The 20,144-nt window shown below is 48.1% G+C and overlaps 1 protein-coding gene and 1 non-coding gene across 2 annotated transcripts; both read left to right on the top strand.

Annotated features, from left to right (window-relative positions):
• The first annotated feature begins 4,638 nt into the window (after positions 1-4,638).
• On the top strand, positions 4,639-19,589 carry RNF114 (ring finger protein 114). The gene is made up of 6 exons (XM_055545290.1): positions 4,639-6,239; positions 10,240-10,390; positions 12,160-12,266; positions 12,581-12,695; positions 16,308-16,415; positions 17,776-19,589. Exons 1-6 carry the CDS (start codon positions 6,088-6,090, stop codon positions 17,839-17,841), a joined length of 699 nt encoding a protein of 232 aa, XP_055401265.1. The 5' UTR covers positions 4,639-6,087; the 3' UTR covers positions 17,842-19,589.
• Positions 14,686-14,817, top strand: LOC129626344 (small nucleolar RNA SNORA70). The gene has a single exon (XR_008701942.1). It is a non-coding gene; the product is annotated as a small nucleolar RNA SNORA70 (small nucleolar RNA).
• Positions 19,590-20,144: the final 555 nt, after the last annotated feature.

The following is a 20,144-nucleotide window of genomic DNA, read 5'->3' on the forward strand; positions in this document are numbered from 1 at the left end:
GGAGTGCAGGTCTGATCCCTGGTCAGGGAACTAAGATCCAGCATGCCACGTGGTGCAGCCAAAAAGAAATCAAACAAAAGGTGGAAACAACCCAAGTGAAAGCGAGCGTTAGTCGCTAAGTGTGTCTGACTCTTTGCAACCACGTGGACTGTAGCCTGCCAGGCTCCTCTGTCCATGGAATTCTCCAGGCAAGAATACTGGAGTGGGTAGCCATTTCCTTCACCAGGGGATCTTCCTGACCCAGGATCGAACCCGGTTTCCCACATTGCTGGCAGATTCTTTACAGTCTGAGCCACTAGGGAGGCCCCAAGTGTCTTTCAACGTATGAGTGGATATACAAAATGTGGTATTTCCACACAATGGAATATTATTCAGCCATTAAAAAGGAATGAAGTTCTGATGAATGCTACATCATGAATTAACCTTGAAAACATTGTGCTAAGTGAAAAAAGCAAGTCACAAAAGGACAAACACTGTGTGATTCCACTTAGCAGAAATGCCTATTATAGGCAAATTCAAAGAGACAGAAAGTAGACTAGACATCCCCAGGGGCAACCATAATATCCATTTTCCAGTTACAGTCATCATCAGATCTTGCTAGATTGACGTTGTTTGTGCTTCATTACATGGCTTGATAGAATACAAATTGAAAAATGCTGTGCAAAAGCGGTGAGCTGGTGGAATGACTAATGAACAGCAATATTCTGGGAGCAGCCTTTTTATGTGGTCATCCTCCTGTGTCTTTCCTTTTCATAGCTGAATCATTCACTGCCCCAATTCCATCACCTCTCAGGACACCTAACACAAAGAAGTTATTGGTTAAATAGACATTTACATGCCAGTGTCACTCAGGTTAAAAGTCCTTGCAATCCAAGACTGTGTTCTTTTTTTTTTTTCCAGTATTTTTTTCCTTTTTGGTTTTTACTTCCATCCTAAGTTGTTGCTGTTCAGTTGCTCAGTCACGTCTGACTCTCTGCGACCCCATGGACTGCAGTATGTCAGAGTTCCTTGTCCTTCACTGTCTCCTGGAGTTTGCTCAGATGCATGGCCATTGAGTTGGTGATGCCATCCAACCATCTCATCCTCTGTCATCTCCTTCTCTTCTTGCCTTCAATGTTTCCCAGCATCAGGGTCTTTTTCAATGAGTCAGTTCTTCGCATCAGATGGCCAAAGTACTGGAGCTTCAGCTTCATCATCAGTCCTTCCACTGAATATTCAGGGTCGATTTCCTTTAGGATTGACTGCTTTGATCTCCTTGCAGTTCAAGGGACTCTCAGGAGTCTTCTCCAGCACCTCAGTTCAAAAGCATCAATTCTTTGGTGCTCAGCCTTCTTTATGGTCCACCTCTCACATCCATACATAACTACTGGAAACACTATAGTTTTGACTAGACAGACCTTTGTAGCAAAGTGATGTCTCTGCTTTTTAATACTCTATCTAGGTTTGTCATAGCTTTTCTTCCAAGGAGCAAGCATTTTAAAATTTCATGGCTGCAGTCACCATCTGCAGTGATTTTGGAGCCCAAGAAAATAAAGTCTGTCACTGTTTCCATTTTTTCCCCCATCTATTTGCCACGAGTAAGCTATAAGTGCGGAGAAGGCAATGGCACCCCACGCCAGTACTCTTGCCTGGAAAATCCCATGGACGGAGGGGCCTGGTAGGCTGCAGTCCATGGGGTCACTAGGAGTCAGACGTGACTGAGCAACTTCACTTTCACTTTTCACTTTCATGCATCGGAGAAGGAAATGGCAACCCACTCCAGTGTTCTTGCCTGGAGAATCCCAGGGATGGGGGAGCCTGGTGGGCTGCCGTCTATGGGGTCGCACAGAGTCGGACACGACTGAAGCGACTTAGCAGCAGCAGCAAGCTATAAGGGATAGGGGTAGTCAACATTTAAGCAACTGGGAAGATTTAAGAACAAGGGAAGCCTTGTTCCACCTAGTTGGGCCAGGTGCGGCGAGACTGTGAGATACTCGTTTGCCCCCTAGTGGTGCAGATGGGAATTCCTACAGCTTTCTATTAGCAATTAGGCAGTCTTGAAGAACTGCTGACATTGAGATGAAATTATCTACCCATAAGTGAAAGTGAAGTCACTCAGTCGTGTCCAACTCTTTGTGACCCCATGGACTGTAGCATACCAGGCTCCTCAGTCCGTGGAATTTTCCAGGCAAGAGTATTGGAGTGAGTTGCCATTTCTTTCTCCAGGGGATCTTCCCAACCCAGGGATTGAACCCAGGTCTCCCGCATTGCAGGCAGATGTTTTACCGTCTGTCCCACCAGGGAAGCCCAGATTAATAAATGTAGAAATGCATAATGGTGTAAATTCTACCTACTTTAGATAAGCATAGTAATAAATACATTTTATATGTGACCTGAGGTTGAGAGATAAGACTCTGAGGGTTACTTGATTGAGGTCTAGGAACCATCTGTACTGGAGAAGGCAATGGCACCCCACTCCAGTACTCCTGCCTGGAAAATCCCATGGATGGAGGAGCCTGGTAGGCTGCAGTCCATGGGGTCGCTGACGGTCGGACACGACTGAGCGACTTCACTTTCACTTTTCACTTTAACGCATTGGAGAAGGAAATGGCAACCCACTCCAGTGTTCTTGCCTGGAGAATCCCAGGGACGGGAGCACCTGGTGGGCTGCTGTCTATGGGGTCACACAGAGTCGGACACGACTGAAGTGACTTAGCACCAGCAGCAACCATCTGTACTAGATTCTCAGCTGGCTCAGTGGTAAAGAAGCCGCCTGCCAATGTAGGAGACACAAGAGACACGGGTTTGATCCCTGGGTCAGGAAGATCCCCTGGAGTAGGAAAATGACAACATATTCTAATATTCTTGCCTGGAAAATCCCATGGACAGAGGAGCCTGGTGGACTACAGTCCATGGGGTCCCGAAGAGTCGGACACGAGTGAGCAACAACAACAGAAACATTGACTGGAGCGGGGTGTGGGGTGTAATGTAGGTTAATGGCTCGCAAAGTGCAGCCCCGACCAGCAGCACGTGCACCAGCTGGAGAAAACGTTAGAAAGGCAGATCCCAGGGCCACGCTCTAGATTTACTGACCGGCTGAATTCGAAACTCTGGGCGGCTGCCCCCCAGCAACTCTTATTTTCAGAATCCCCGCCAGGTGACTCCGATGCATACTAGACTTTGAGAGTGACTGGCAGTCCTTTTTGGTTGTTTTTTACTTTAAAAAATTTTTAGCCCCACCCTCGGCATATGGGCCTTTAGTTCCCCTTGGTCCCGCTGCGTTGGAAGTTTAGCCACTGGATTGCCGGGGAAAATCCTGAGTCCTGTGTTCCATCTGTGTTAAAAGGTGATTTAATACCTCTGTGCATTGATTTGCATGATTGTAAAATGCAAATTGGCTTCCCAGATAGCTTAGTGGTCAAGAATTCCCCTGCTGTGGCAGGAGACACAGGAGACGCTGGTTCTATGCCTGGGTCAGGAAGATTCCCTGAAGGAGGAAATGGCAACCCACTCCAGTATTCTTGCCTGGGAATACGATGGACAGAGGAGCCTGGTAGGCTACAGTCCATGGGGTCTCAGAGTTGGACGAGACTAAGCACACACAAAAAACGCAAACAGTAGAACCTGTCATAGCTTGCTGTGAGAATTCATGTAAAGTGCTTAGAATAATAAGCATCCCAAAGTTCACTATTAATATACTATTATTTCAGTCCTGTCCTCTTCTCTTTCATTGCTGTAGTTCAGTCACTCAGTCGTATCCGACTCTCTACAACCGCATGGACTGCAGACACACCAGGCTTCCCTGTACTTCGCTACCTCCCGGAGCTTGATCAAATTCATGTCCATTGAGTCGGTGATGCCATCCAACCATCTCATCCCCGGTCGCCCCCTTCTCCTCCTGTCTTCAACCTTTCCCAGCATCAGAGGCTTTTCCAATGAGTCAGCTCTTCACATCAGGTGGCCAAAGTATTGGAGCTTCAGCTTCAGCATCAGTCCTTCCACTGAATATTCAGGGTCGATTTCCTTCAGGATTGACTGGTTTGATCTCCTTGCTGTCCAAGGAACTCTCAAGAGTCTTCTCCAGCACCACAGTTTGAAAGCATCAATACTTTGGCCACTCAGCCTTCTTTATGGTCCAACTCTCACATCCATACATGACTACTGGAAAAACCATAGCTTTTACTATACAGACCTTTGTCAGCAAAATAATGTCTCTGCTTTTTAATACTCTGTCTAGTTTTGTAATAGCTTTTCCTCCAAGGAGTAAGCATCTTTTAAGTTCATGGCTGCAGTCACTGTCCTCAGTGATCTTGGAGCCCAGGAAAATAAGGTCTGTCACTGTTTCCATTTTTCCCCTTTTTGCCATGAAGTGATGGGACCAGATGCCACGATCTTCATTTTTTGAATGTGGAGTTTTAAGCTAGCTTTTTCACTCTCCTCTTTCACCTTCATCAGGAGATTCTTTAGTTCCTCTTTGCTTTCTGCCATTAGGGTGGTGTCATCTGCATATCTGAGGTTATTGCTATTTCTCCTGGCAATATTGATTCTAGCTTGTGCTTCATCCAGCCCAGCATTTCACATGATGTACTCTGCATATGTTAAATAAGCAGAGTAACAATATACAGCCTGGACGTGCTCCTTTCCCAGCTTTGAACCAGTCCATTGTTCCATACCCAGCTCTAACTCTACAGGTTTCTCAAGAGGCAGGTAAGGTATGTATGAGTTCGTGGAAAGTTCATTTCAAGAGCTCAAACTGGAGGCGCTCAGTGGATTTGAAGCCCAAGTCTGGGACTCCCCTGCCCTCACCACCCTCCCTGCTCACAGCACAGGGTCTGGCGGCAGTTACAAGGCCGAAACAAAAGCTTATAAATACCTACAACACATCTCTGCCCCCACAGAAGCACCCCCATTCCTGAAGGGGAGACAGAGCACTTTTGGGCTGGGGAGATGTCAGATGCACAGTGCCTGACATCGGAACAAGAAAAAGAAATGGTGAAATGGAAGCATGGGCTCTATTGGGCTGCTGCCTACACACCAAGTTACTGGTTAGTGAAAAGATGGCCCACATGGCTAGTTAAAAATAATCCGCCTGCTGCCAGCAGGTCAAGCAGAATCAATCCAGAGGACTGGGGATGGGCCAGATGAGGCGCAAATTTGCATTCAGTTAACCTGGTTTAGCAAACTGATTTATTTGTCTTGTGCAGACTCCTTACTGTGAGGCCTCTGTGGCCTTACAGGGTAGAGTTTAATTGATCATTGACTTTTCCTGGTTAAGAAAACCGCATAGACCTGTTAGTAAAGCCGGTCTTTAAAAAAAAAAAAAAAAAGTAGCTTCTGTTATAACGGGCTGTATATGAGAGCCAACTGGGTACAGTGGGAAGTAAAGGAAGATGAGATTCAAAACGTCTGGGTTCTAGGCCTGCTTGTTTCAAGCTTGAGGTTTAGTCTATCTCTTCAAACCCCAGGTTCCCCATCTTCTACGGAGCTGGAGTTGGACCCCATGGCCAGGAGGCACGTGAAGACAATACTAAATAATTTTACTACTTCTGCTTTCCCTAGGAAGTCTCAATGTGGTGATAGCCTGTCTTTAACACCTCTGTAATCATGCTCAATCTCTCTTTCCTGCATCAACAGTATCCGGCACGAATTCGTAAGACTATACTGTTTCTATTGTGTTTGTTCCCCGTGCCTTGTGGAAATACGTGGTGTTGATTTTCTATTTGTAGCTTGGGAGTGACATCAAATCTCTGTAAAATTTGTTTGCTGAAAGTCGACTGAAGAGAAAGATTAAGGAATAGTCATGGGATTTTCCAGGCAAGAGTACTGGAGTGGGTTGCCATTGCCTTCTCCGAAGTAATAGTAACAACCATTTAAATTTTGGGCAAAAGTGGCTGAAGCACAAACCCTCCTCCACTCATACCAGTCTCTGAATCCGGATCTGCACTTTTCCCTAGCGTCCGAGGGGCCGGGAGGCGTGGCCCGCCCGCTGGCCCCGCCCCCAACCCGACACACGTTCCATAAGCCACGCCCCGAGCGCCCCTCACCGCTCTCGCTCCGCCCCTCGGCCTCCTCCCCGGCCGCTGAGGCGCTGCGCTCCGCGGCGGCAAGATGGCGGCGCAGGCGCAGGCGCAGGCCCCGGCCCGTGAGGGTGGTGCGCAGCTGGCAGGACCCGCGCCGGAGGCCGACCCCCTGGGCCGCTTCACGTGTCCCGTGTGCCTGGAGGTGTACGAGAAGCCGGTGCAGGTGCCCTGCGGACACGTGTAAGTGGCGGGTTGGGGCCCGATCGGGGTGGTGGTAGGCAGGGGGTTCTCCTGACTGGGAGGAAAATGGAGCTGAGGGAGTGAGGCCCCAGCAGGAAGGGTCTCCGGGCGGGAGCGGGAGGCCTGGCCTCGAGGCGCGTCCCCGCGGGGCTCCCGGGGGCCCGTGGACGTCGGCGGGGCGCTCTTCTCTTCCGCCCCGCTTCCTCCCCAGCGTCCGGCTCTTCCGTTGAGTCCGCTGCGTCCCGGGCCCCCTCCGACGCTCCATGGCGGAGTGGCCGCCGGCTGGGGGCGTGGGGCCCGAGGCCCGCGGGTCCCCGTGAGTGGGCTGCCCGTGGCCCCTCAGCTAGGCCGTGTCCTGTGTCCCGCTCTGCCCGGCAGTTCCAGTGTGCTCTGAAGTTGGGGAAACGCTCAACTGGACCAAAAGGACGAAAGGGGGGTCCTGAAGGAGCCCTGACCCGTCTGCCCTTCACGGGAAGGGGTCGGGAGCTGGCAGGTGGCGGTGGTCCGCATTCCCACAGGCGTACGGGCCGTGTTGCGCTGTGTTTGAAATTCAGAGCCTCCATGCTGCTAACAGGCTGCTTGTGAGGACGAAAGGAGCTTGTGTGAGAATGTGCAGTGACAGGCTCTGGGGTGGGCTTTGAGGCCGGCCACATTTGAACGGAAGCCTTGCTCCATCAGACCCGCAAAACGGCTGAGTGGAAAGAAGTGGACCAAGTGTGGCTGCCCGCCTCCTGCTGCTGGGGCTTGATTTTGCTCTGTGGCCTCCCCCAGCGCTTATCACCGCGGGCACCGCTTGGGGTTGGTGTTAGGACCCCTCCGTTGGTCAGGAGGCACACAAGGACCTGCTGGGCGGTCTTGTTCCTGAAGCAGTCCTGTGGGGGCAGAGACGTGGCAGCCATTTTGCAGGTGAGGACGCCGAGGCTCCCTCAGGGCCGGCTCACCGTGGTCTGCTCTCCCGCGATGGACCGGGTGTCTGTCTGCCCAGAGAACCGCGGGCGCCTGGCAAGGGCTCCCCAGCCACCCGGCCGCCTTTTTGTTTGTACGCCACGCTCTTTCCAGCTTCAGGCTGTTTCTGCTTGCAGTTCGATTAGCCTGGAAGTCATCTTGCCCCTTCAGCCCCTCTCCCGTCACCACCCCAAAGCCTTTCCAGACTTCAAGGCCCACTTCTAGTGACAACCTCCCTTGTCACTCACCCATTTCAGTTACCTCCCTGCTTCTCTCCGGGGGACTCCTCCTGCCTTTCAGAGAGTAAAACTTAGGGCTCATGAGGGCACTGTTTTGTACCTCTTTCTGTCCCAAGTGCCCAGTGTAGTGTTTTGAGCAACTGTCTTCCAATCTTATATTCAACTGCTGCTAAGTTGCTTCAGTCGTGTCCGACTCTGTGCGACCCCAGAGACGGCAGCCCACCATCCTCCCCCATCCTTGGGATTCTCCAGGCAAGAACACTGGAGTAGGTTGCCATTTCCTTCTCCAGTGCATGCAAGTGAAAAGTGAAAGTGAAGTCAGTCAGTGTGTCTGACCCTCAGCGACCCCATGGACTGCAGCCCACCAGGCTCCTCCGTCCATGGGATTTTCCAGGCAGGAGTACTGGAGTGGGGTGCCATTGCCTTCTCCATATATTCAACTAGCTAAAAATATTTGTATACACACTATGTGCCAGATTAGGGAACATCCTAAGAAACAAGGTGATTCTGCCTTCAGAGTTCACAGTCCACTGAATTGATGATAAATAAGTACTAGCAGCGTTCAGACTCTTGTCAGTCAAACTCATTGTCCACTGGGAAGGTATCACAGAGATAAAGCCTGTGTGCGTGGGGGGTGGGGAGTGATCAGGTGAAGGCCACATAAGCTGAGAAACTGGTGAAAGCACAGTCTATGAGAGTTGAAGCGGCCCCTAGGTGGCTTTCAAGTTGAATCCTCTTTTCTGTGAATCAGCTCTCATTAGGTTTACCTAATTTTGGATTACTTGAGTGGAAAGAGGCTTGACCCAGCACAGTTTACCAACTAAAGAGCAGCAAAATTTGAGGTTTCCTTGAGCCAGGTGGACCTTTCCAAGGTCAGAGGTCAAGGGGCAGTACTGATACTCAAACCTTGACTCTTGTCTATACTCGCCATACTAGCTCCACGTGTTCATCAGTTCGATGCTGATTGAAAACAGCTGGCGGGATCTCTGTGAGGGCCCCCACATCTCTCTTAACTCCCACGGAGTGCGTTTTGCTCTGCCTGGTTGGTTGATTTTTGCTAGCTTTTGTGCTTGAAAACAGCATCACTGCAGCTCTAGCCGCACGGGGCGTTGAGTTCTTATAAAACTTTGTTTCAAGCCCTGAATTTTACATCCCTCTCCAGGTTAGTGGAGTACAGCTGGAGACTGGCAGGTGGCTGGGTGCCCAGGACGACTTGTCTAGGGAGAATTATAACAGGAAGGGTGGGGCATCCAAAAGACTGAAAAAGGCCCATCAGTAGGAAATGGAAACTGAAAGCCAGACCAACATTGTTTACTCTCGAAGTCATGTGCGACTCTGCGACCCTATAGACTGTAGCCTGCCAGGCTCCTCTGTCCATGGGGTTTCCCAGGCAAGAATACTGGAGTGAGGGAGGGAGGGAGGAAAAAAAAAAAAGAATACTGGAGTGAGTTGCCATTTCCTTCTCTAGGTGATCTTCCCAATCCAGGGATCGAACCTGTGTCTCCTGGATTGGCAGGCAGATTCTTAACACTGAGCCACCAGGGACGCCCGTCCAAGATACAGGGGCCGTTTAAAAGCGGGCTTGTTTGTTAGGCATGACAGGCGCAGAGTGGCTTGTGAACATTGATCTCTGAGTCACAGCTAAGAAAAGCAGCATTGACGCCTAGCTGAATGACAAAAGGGAGAAAAATGTTAGAGACAGTAAAAAAAAAAACAAAAGAAACGTGCAGATTACCTTTGATTACATATCCAGAGTTCTTCCTGGCAGATTTTGCTATCTTGCCTTAGATCTCTGAGGTTGCAAGTGCAGCTGGGGTACTTGCATGCCTCATTATTCCTTCTTTCTCTGTACCTTATCTCAGCATTACCACCTGTCTAGGCTTCAGATATACAGAAAGTTGGTCATCTTTAACTTTTCTTTTCCAAATTTAGTAAATTGCCAAGTCCTCCTGAATCCATCCCCACATCATTTCCTGAATTCTTTATTGCCTCAGTCAGGCCTTCATGATCTCTTGCCTTCGGCCATCTATTTGGTTTCTTTGCTCATCTGAAAAAAAAAAAAAAATTAAAACTGACGACTCTCTTGTCCATGCTAATCCCAGAATTATTTTTCTAAAACTTGATTTTGGTTTGGTTGATACCTTGCTTTAAGTACCTGAGGCTTATGAGGCAGAGTGGTAAACATGCACAGTGCATGTAAGGAAATGGAAGCCTAGGGCCCTGGAATATTCTTCCCCTCCTCTGCCACTGAACTCTTCTGAGGCGCTCTTGTGTATGCTGTCTGAAGTCTAACCACTGCTGTCTCTCTCAGGTTACAGCTGGCTGCTCTTGACTTTGTGTTTCCATAATGCTTTGCATTCACCTCTGTTGATGGCTGCTCCTGCTTATGGTGCATTTCATACGTGCTAGACACTGTCCTAAGAGTCCACTATATGTAATCCATCCTCCCTAAATTCTAGAGGTAGGTACTGCAGCCTCCACTTCACAGAAGAGAAACTGAAGTTCGGGAAACCCCAGCAAAATCCCTCAGTGGCCAGGGCTAAGGACTGAAGGCTGTGCCATCGCACCTTCTGCCACGTGTCATGGTAGTTCACGTTTATTTCTGTCGTTGGACCTGTGTGTTCTTTGCAAGGAACACTGCCCTCCTTCCCCTACCCTACCGCCACCATTTTTCTTGCCCAGAAGAACTGAATCATGAGCAGGGATCGAGCAATTTTTAATTCATTATCCACTGATGTCATTTTGAAAAGTTTATCCATTTTTGTTGTCTTGTCTCCACGATGCATGACGCAGGTTCTCTGTATGTCTTGTTCTAGCTTTTGCTCTGCATGCCTGCAGGAATGCCTGAAGCCGAAGAAGCCTGTCTGTGGCGTGTGTCGCAGCGCTCTGGCGCCTGGCGTCCGAGCCGTGGAGCTCGAGCGGCAGATTGAGAGCACAGAGACTTCCTGCCACGGCTGCCGTAAAAATGTATGTGGGAGTGGGGCGGAGCAGTCGGCGTCTGTAAGATGGGTAAAACACAGAGCTTGCCGCCTTGTTTCTGAACTTAGAGCGTAGCTGCGTGAGTAGCAGCACGTGTGCATGCTGGCTGGCTGTGGCCATGGCCGTGCTGTTGCATTTTGGTAACCTGATTGGTTGTGTGGTTTGGTTTTTTTCTTTTAAATAATTGGTTTAGCATATTACATAGCTTAGCTTTGAAAACCATAGAAATCGGTTATCCCAGTTTTTTTCTGTAAAAGACCCATTTTTCCCAAAGCAGCATACACAAATTTAATTAGAATAAGACAGAGTGATATTTCTCCATTTTTTAAAGTATAAAATGTAGTCAGTGCCTCAAAACTACCTGCTGCAGTGAGTCTGAGGGGAAATTTTGTGATGTATTTCACTACAGATGTAAAACTTGTTCAGCTTTTGGCATTTGGCAAGGAGGGATTCTAGTACAAAGGTCAGTATGAAGACATTTGATGATAGTGTGTCCAGTGTTTGAAATGCATCCGTGTTCTTTTTTTGTATGACCATATTAGAGTCAAGAATATTTATTTTAAAATAATTATAACTGCACAGGAGAAATACTATTGTTTTATTTTCAAAAGAGATATATACAGAATTACTGGGTTTTAAATAATTGTGATTTCATAATTCCAGACAGCACAAAAATATAAATTAATGTAGGCTTGTTCCCCACTCCAGAGATTACCTTTTTAAAAATACTTCCATTTAGAAGGCTGCAAAACATTTCCCTGCTCTCTGAGAAACACAGGTGTGGGTTTTATACAAACATAGATGTAGGATTTTTACAAAATAGGATCCTACTATAATATATATTTCTACAACTTCTTTTCACTTTTGAAAAATTTTTTTCACTCCATGACTTGTCGGACACCCTTGCGTGCCAGTTTCTTTACTTTAACACCTTAGTGTGAGCAGCCATGGACTGGGTGTTCCTTTACCATTTCCTCCTTTCAGAGTGATTTGGCACTACGGGTACACAGTGGCTGTAGTTCTGAATAGAGCTAGTTCCCATCCCCTTTAACTGGGAGCTCTTTGGCAGCTTGAAGTCAAGTTCTTTAGCTGGAGATAAGACAGAAGCATCATGGTAAGCAAGAGCACAAGCACTGAAACACATTTTTCCTTCCAGTTTCTTTTGATTTAGAAACTCAAGATATTGAAGTACAATTTTGTCTTTCTGTCTTGCAAAGACTAGATTTTATTAATGAAGTAGAATTCAGAATCTGGTGTGTTTTTTATTTTTTTGGTAAGAAGTTCATTTATCACAATCTGGTGACAGAATATTATCATTTAACTAGGATTACTGGCCTTTATCCCTTTTATGTAAATCATCACTTTGCTGCACTTATAATGGAATATGGTTCTTGGCATGCTGAAAGTACACTAGTTTTAAGTGCTGGGGTAGAAAACTTCAGACACTTCACTGGGTTTGGAGTGTCTCTGTGGGCAGAGAGCATATCATGAATAAAACAAACCTCTCCAAGAGTGATTTTAGAGTGGAAGCAGATATCCTGGTTTGCTCAAGTAAAACATCAGCCTTGATACTAATAGAAACCCTGCAAAAAAAAGTCAGAGTTTCAGGCCCTTCAGTGGAGCCAGGAGTCTCGTGAGGTTCTTTGCCTCCCCAAGGCGGTGTAGGTCTAGTTTACATCTTGCCTTTGCTTTGGCACTGTGTTGGATTGGGTACAAGATCCCAGCTAACTTGTGGGCTCTGATCCTTCCCACCTAAGTTCTTCCTGTCCAAGATCCGGGCACATGTGGCTACCTGTTCCAAATACCAGAATTACATCATGGAAGGTGTGAAGGCCACCACCAAGGACGCATCTCATCAGCCAAGGTAAATGGTTCTATGACTCTTCGGTGGATGTCTGTCTTCATGAGTTTTGGAAAGCAAAGGTGTATTTATTAGGCTGGCTAAAGCTGGTGTAAGTTTTTGTTTTGGGGTGGTTATGGAAGACTCGCATGTTCACTTCAAATGCGGGCTAGACTGTTACTTTCAAAACATTTGACCTGACTCAGACGTGATCACCAGAATCCCTGTCCTAATGCATTGAGTGAACTTTGCTCCTCTGGGGAGGGGACAGTGGTTGAAATGATGTGGAAAGGTGCTCACAGAGGAGTTTCTTCTTTTTTCCTGCCTTCATCTTCCAGAAGCGTCCCAAACCGGTATACTTTCCCTTGTCCTTACTGTCCGGAGAAGAATTTTGATCAAGAAGGACTTGTGGAACACTGCAAGTTATCCCATAGCACGGACACCAAATCTGTGGTAAGAGAAACTGAGTTTTTTTGTTTTGTGGGTTTTGTTGTTTAAATTCTTACAGGGGAAAAGTCAGACTTTACAAAAAGTTAGAGGATTAGTTAATGAACTCTAATGTACCCTTCCCCTGGACTCACAGATTAAGATTTTACCATATTCGCTTAACCGTACTCTGTATACATATTTTGTGCTAGCCATTTGAGAGTAGGTTACAGATACCCTGATCCTTTGCCCCTAAATACTGCAGCACATACCTCCTAGGAAGAAGTATATCTTCTTAGAAAACCACATTTTTTGTGTGTTTTAATTTTCACACTCAGGAATTGTGACATTGATACAAGCTAATACCTGCAATTCACGTTTAAATTTTAACAGTTGAAATGTCCTTCCAGGCAGTTTTCTCCAGCCTGCAGATCCTGGATCTGTGTTATATTTGAATGTTAAGTCCCTTTAGTCCTCAGTTTTTCTTTCTTTCATGACCTTGACGTTTTCTGAAGAGGGTGGGCCACTTGTTTTGTAGCTTGTCCTTCAATTTGGGTTTGTCTGTTTCTTCATGGTTACCTACGCGAATGCTCTGTCCTCTGCGTGCACATCAGGGGAGTCAAGTGACGCCTGTCGCTCCCATTGTTGGTAATGTTAATTTGGATCTTGTCTGCCAAGTTTCTACATAAACTTGCTGTTTTCCATTTGAATAGCTTCTTCATAGTTGGGGAGAAAGAGAATTTAGATGGAAGTATTAGGAAAGTGCTGATCAGTCTTTGACATTTAATTTAAATATCAAGGCTGACATATGGTTTCCTTAAAAAGTTCGAATTTGGCCCCTCTCAGCAGTGTCACCCCATCCTCTTAGTATGATTGACAGATGGGCCTTAATACAACTTTCTCTCTACTTTCATTTCTATTTTCCCATTTATCTTACACCCCAAAGCCAAGTTTTCAGCTGCTGCCTCAAGATGTTTTAGTTACAGTTCTTAATAACTAACTACTGATTGAAAGAGCCAGTGAGCTTAGACACAGAGACAGACAGCCACCGCCACCTGCCGCCACTACCCGTTTCCATTTTAAAGTTAGCCAGGTAAACTCACCTATGTTGCTAATTATGAAAACTAAAACGGATGTTAAATCAAATGACAGAGATACTTTCATTCATTTCCTGCCACCATCTTCCCTGCACTTATTTCTATTACTATTATTAGTAGTAATAGTAATAGATAATAGTAGTAATAGAAATGAGTGCATTTCTGGAAGCCTACAAATGGTACCCATGCTAGGTGGATGAAGCTGGTTAATGCAAAACCAGTACTGGAACCTGGCGGTATCCTGGCACTTAAACCAGATCTGGCTTCACGGCATCAGAGGCACCTCTGTGGGCTGCCCATTGGCCTCTGGGTAGTGCTCACTCTGTGGGTGGAAAGTACAAAATTGTGTCACCCAGGGACATTTCTAGCTTTTGACTGGAAGTGTGATTCGTGCATGTCTTCCTTTCTTGTCCCCCTTTTGATGCCAGTGGCAGCGCATTCTGCACACTGTAACCGGCGTCGCTGACGTTGGTTTCACGTCAGTACATGTGGATCGGATTCTTTTTTAATGAGCTGCCAGTTTTCCATTACTGGTCTCTGTACCATGATTTAACTGGTCCCTTATTGACAAATGTCAGGGTTACTTCTGACAGTATCTAAAAGTCTAAGGACTGGATATTAATTGCTACTAAAAAATGGTTGTTTGATGGGTGAGATAATAAGTAATATTATAAAGGGAAACACATTTTTAGGACTGTTCTGAAAGAGTTAAGGGTGAATTGTATCTTATTTTTAAATGCTTCATTTATTGCTGAAGAAAGTGTGCCACACTTAAATCTAGGCATTGGGGATAAGGAATAGTTTATTAAATTATTATTTCCTATAGTCCTGAAGTTTTTCATGGTGCGTTTGAAAAGACTGCCATGGATTTTGACATACCTTCGCCTGTATTTTTTATGTCTGTGAAGTAAAGTCTTGAACTGCCGCCAGTTAGGCCAACTGTGCTCCTTTCTTCAAGGCCTGGCGTGCAGTGACCATAGACAGCGCCCTCCCTGGTAGTGTGTGCGCCCTGCCGCCTGGATGGGTTGCCCTAAGGGACCTTGGAGACAGGCTTTTTCCACAGACATTCCTGTCTGGCCTCATGCTATTCCCAGTCTAGGCTCCAGACAGGTATGCAGGGTGCCTTTGGAAAGCCCCAGGGCCCAGTGGCCAGGGCCCATGTTGGCCAAGTCATAATGTCCATCGGCACCAAGCTGCTGAACGAGGAGTATGTGATTGAGGCTTTTCAAGGCCAAGTTCAAGTTCCCCTGGCCACCAGAAGATCCATATCTTCCAAGAAGTAGGGATTTGCTAAGTTTAATGCAGGGAAGCCTGGCGTGCTGCGATTCATGGAGTCACAAAGAGTCGGACACGACTGAGCAACTGAAATGAATGCAGATGAATTTGAAAACCTGGGGGCTGAAAAGTGGGCCCATCCCAGATGGCTCTGGGGTCAGCTTCATCCCTAATCATGGCCCCTGGACAAGGCCTTGTCCCTTCCTCAGTCAAGGCCATCAGTAAATTCTACTTCCTGACCCAAAAAAAAAACAAATTAGTCTTAGATACGGATTAATTTGGTCAAAGGTTAACTATATTCATAATCTTGATAGGTATTGCTAAACTCCTGTATGGTATCTGATACTACAGCTTAATTTTCTCTCCTTTTCCCCCTTCCTTTGGCTTCCTGAAATCCCTCTGATTACTTTGTCTCGTTAAAGCCCTTGCCCCTCCCCATTCTGCCCTCCTTCTGCAGAACTCTGTAATGGTCAGTGTTTGAGCCCTGCCCTTCGGAAGTCTCCCCCTCAGACTCTGGTCCTGACCATGCCCTGCTCCACAGCACCAGCTCTTCCACTCGAGGAGCTGCCCATCATGTCACATTCTTCTCGTGTCAGCCCCCTCTGTCACCGTATCTTCCTTGTAAAGTGAATGGTGACGTGCTATCGCCAATCCAGCCCACTTAGGCCTGGCTCTCCCCCTTTCCACTCCTCTCGGCCTCTCTCCAGGAATTTTCCACTCTAGCCACACTGATTGGCTGTTTGCCATGTACTCTTTGTCTTTCCAATACCTCTGACTCTGCAAAGCCGGAATCAGCCTCTTGGGTGAAGGCTTTTCACCCTCAGCCCCTTCATCTGAACATTTACTTTATAAAAATAGCATGTAAGACTGTGTTACTTCCTTGGGACGTTGCTCACCTGTCATTTCCTTGGTTTTCTTTGTGCTTTTACTATCATTTTGCCCACTGGGTTGGAAGGCTCCATCTGGGCCCCTCCTGGTCTGACAAACTGACCCTGTTCTCTCCTCAGTAGGGGATTAGAAATGGGTGGTATCATGGCTTAAGCCTTTACCCACCACCCACACCCTGCCCTGCCTGTCCATTCGTCAGTAGGAGACTGATGTCTTCCGGGATGTGAATGTGCCCTTGAGGGTGTGACCAGGTGGTGGGCCGGGAGTCAGGAAAGCTGTCCTGGAGCAAAGGTGGCCGGACACAGTCCACAGAGGGCTGGTGTCTGCTCAGGCACCGAGTACCTAAACCATCCCTGACACCATGCTTCTGTGCCGGAAGGTGTGTCCTATATGCGCCTCGATGCCCTGGGGAGACCCCAACTACCGCAGCGCCAACTTCATCGAGCACCTCCAGCGCCGGCACCAGTTCTCCTACGACACCTTCGTGGTGAGTCTGCAGCCTGGGCGCTGATTCCTGACCACCCCACCACCACCACGCGCCCCCCCGCCTCGACCCACCTGCACCCGGCGGACCACACGGCTCCCTCCCTCCCCTCACCCGAGAACTGCGGGCCCGTGGGGGGGTTGTCACTGATGTGATGGGCTCCCTGGAATGACAGCTCTGTGGCGTTTAAGGAAGTGAACTGGCCAGCCATCGAGACTGAGACAGAGTGAGCTTCCTTTTATGTTTTCCAAAATTTTTATCCACTTTGTTTCGTATGTGGCTTCTAGCTGTTACAGAACCTGGTTTGGGATCCTTAAGCTCAGAAGCCCGTGGGTCCAGGCAAGTCATGGACGTGATTGTCCTAGGGAGTTACAAGCTGGACAGTGTATATGACTCATCATGCTGCCAGCAGCTCCAGCTGATGGGGGTGGAGCTGGGCACTGTGTTGCCAGGTTCCTTCCTGCCCCAATACCAAGAAGCTGGAAATGCAGAATTTCATGTGAAGTGTCCCATATTTATTTCTTAAAGTACTTCAGGTCAAATCAAACACACTGGGACTTCCCTGGGAGTCCAGTGGCTAAGACTCCATGCTCCCAATGCAGAGGGCCTGGGTTTGATCCCTGTTCAGGGAACTAGATCCCTCATGCCACAACTGAATGCCATAATGAAGACCCGGTGCAGCCAAATTTTTTTTCAATTTAAAAATTAAAAAAAAAAAAAAAAAAAAAAAAAAAAAACTAGCCAAACGTGGTCATCAGGTTTACATCCTTCCCCTGGAGCTGAGTGGTTTGAAGGGCACACTATTGTCTTGGCATTACGGTGACAAATCCAGCTAGTTGTCTCAGGTAAGCCTTTTATTTACATATATAGGTGTCAGGTTAGGATTTGAGAGTAGCATTCAGTCTCAATGGCTGTGTTTCAGGACCTAAGATGGAAAGCATGACTCTTTCCTGAGTTGTCCTAAAGAGCAATTTACTCTTGTCCTAATGAGAGTATAAAATTCAGACTTCAAAATTAGCATCTTTTTGTTAAAGATGAATACAGCTGCCAAGACAAGCCCAAGTATGATAGCTTTGCCTTATTGAATCAGAGAGGCTGTTTTCACCCCGGGCACTCCAGCTCTGAGAACCTGCTCTGTGCAGGTGCCTGCCCGTCTGAGGGTGCCGTGAGCATGTTCATGGTCAGGGTGAGGCAGCTGCGGCATGGAAATCAAGCAGCTGCCCAGGGTCAGGCAGCCAGCATCGCAGACCGTGCAGCTGGGCCCTGGCCCTTCTCCAGAGCTCTGCTCAGATGCCCTGCTTCTCCGACCCACAGCGAGTCCCCTTAGCTGCACACAGTTGCTAAGCGTCTGTGTTGTCCGCAGGATTACGACGTGGATGAGGAAGACATGATAAACCAGGTGCTGCAGCGCTCCATCATTGACCAGTGAGCAGGCGCGCCCGGGGCTGCCCCCCAGCCTTGGCTCCGTGTGGAGAACGTGACTCGCCCCCGAGTGTGCAGCAGGCCTGGGAGTGGGCCTGGTGTTAGGGCAGGGTCACTCCGAACAGGGAACGGGCCCGCCTTCCCCCGAGGCTCTGCTCACCTGTGTGTCTCCTGTCTGCTCTCGTCCTGCTCCTCAGCCGCTTTGCGGAGCCTCTGTCCCGTCTCCGGAAGGGCGCCCCGCTGCCCCACCTGTCCATGCGTCACGCTCGCACCTCCTGTCCTCCTGTCCTGTGTCGATCTCTCGGGTCCTCCAAGCCAGCCAGGACCTTTTCTGGGTCATGAATAGCACAAGTGAGACAAGCGTCTCCTCTCCTTGTCCCCGGGGTGTGTGAGCTCTGGCAATAGGGCGTCTCGTGGGTGATGGAGCTGCTCCCGTGCTGTGCGAGTTCCTGTTTGTTGGTCGTTGGCAGCAGCTGCCGGAAGCTGGAGTTACCTCATGGGAAGCATTTCACAGGTCCTGTTGGAGTGAGTGTTCTGAGCTGAACATGGTCTGATGCTGGAAGTTTTGATGAGTGCTGTTTCCCTCCCATTCCTGCACACCCTTAGGATTAACTGGTTCAACCTTAAATGCCTGCATGGTGCCTTCTTAGGGTAAGGTGTAACCACATATTTTTAGTGAAAAGAAGTGTTTCTGACTTAGGAAACTTAAACTCCATTTATTCCTAACTAAGGAGAAGGGTCAGCTTAAGTGAGGTGGGAGGGCCACAGCTTTGGGTTCTGATTTTTTTCAAACTAACGAGTTACTTTCCAGTGACTTAGTCATGTTTGCCTCTCTGGGAAGCTGCTTACATTCTTGTCCTCGAAGCACAAAGAGGGGCCCTCAGATGAGTAAGAAGTCCTGGGCCCAGGGGGCACTAGTTCTGTCATCTTTTATTTGGCAACTTAGATTAACCTGAGGGTTGCTTTCCTGTTACAGACTTCTTCCTTATAAAACTGGTTTCAACACGTTTATCAGTGTACAAAGACCTGCCTTCTGAGGCGGAGGGGTTAGGGGAAGTCCAGCCTCCCCACCTGCTGTCTTTCTGACAAGACCCGCAGGTCAGGAGGCACAGCACACCTCCTGGGAGCAGTTGGTCATGGAAACTGTCCACCAGAAACTTGCTTTGCTAACAGCTCAAGAAGCTTGAAGTTCACCTTGTTTCACCAATGTTAATAAATAAGGCCATGGGCTGTCTCATCTGGAGGAGCAGAGCCTCTGGTAGACCAGAAGGCCCCCTATCTAGGTTCATTTTTTTCCTGCTAGACCTCCTGTCTGAATAGGGATATTTTTGTTGGTCAGTGGCTGAAGTTTCAGGTGACCCTGGACTCTGGGCCGGACACCACTGCTGGGGCCTCGCCCTCCCTGCCGCTAAGATCGCACGTGCTCAGGAACCGGTAGGGACCAGGTCCTGTGGGGCAAAGTAACTTTCTCTAACACGCTGTCGCTTGGGAGGGCCCGGGTGTCATTACAGCTTCTTCACTGTAATTTCTGGAAAAAGTTCGCTATGACCCGCCTGAATTGAGATCATCTCAGCCTAAGTTTAGAGGGAAATTTAACAAAGCCTCACCTGATGGTCTCACAGTGGTACCAAGAGACGAGTTTCATTGTATTAAGTGCACTTGATGTATTTCTAATAAGATGACTATCCAGAAAGTGACGTTTGTTATGTTCTGGCTTTTAAAGTGAAATATAAATAAAATTCATGATTTATCCAACTGGTACCCTGTAATGCCTGTTGTTATTAACCTCAGTTTGCTGAAGCCTGGGTTTGGGGAGCCTCCAGAAGACTGTTGTGCTTTTTAAGGGGAACTTCTTGTCTGTCACGAGTGAGTTCCATCTGGCTCTGATCTCAGCTCTGACTCTTCACCAGCTGGCTTTACTGGGCCTGTCTTCTCTGGAGCTCAAACCCACCTCCCTGCCACCCCTGTCCCCACTGTCCTCCACCACAGACACACGTTTGGGAGCTCCAGTGAGGCAAGAAGTGATCCTGTCCCATGAAACAAGACTTCAGGTGCCTTAGCAACAGCCCTAAAACATCGCAGTAGTGGGTTCCACACGCAAAGATCTGAGGTCATGGGCCTGTCTCGGTTCTGCACTCTGCCTCTGGCTGTGGGACATCTGGAAAGTACTTCCCCTTCTGAGTTAAATAGGTTTATGTAGGATCCTTCGGCATGTGTGGCTTTGCTGATGGCTCAGTTAAAGAAGGTACCTGCAGTACAGGAGACCTGGGTTCCATCCCTTGATCAGGAAGATCCCCTGGAGGAGGGCAT

The sequence above is a fragment of the Bubalus kerabau genome, chromosome 13 (assembly GCF_029407905.1).
Source record: "Bubalus kerabau isolate K-KA32 ecotype Philippines breed swamp buffalo chromosome 13, PCC_UOA_SB_1v2, whole genome shotgun sequence".
NCBI lineage: Eukaryota > Metazoa > Chordata > Mammalia > Artiodactyla > Bovidae > Bubalus > Bubalus kerabau.

Bases quoted from the DNA above. Each gene is read 5' to 3' on its own strand.
- RNF114 (XM_055545290.1), top strand. From the start codon at position 6,088: ATGGCGGCGCAGGCGCAGGCGCAGGCCCCGGCCCGTGAGGGTGGTGCG. The intron at 6,240-10,239 runs GTAAGTGGCGGG...GTCTTGTTCTAG, and splicing joins CAGGTGCCCTGCGGACACGT to CTTTTGCTCTGCATGCCTGC. The intron at 10,391-12,159 runs GTATGTGGGAGT...TTCCCACCTAAG, and splicing joins GCCACGGCTGCCGTAAAAAT to TTCTTCCTGTCCAAGATCCG.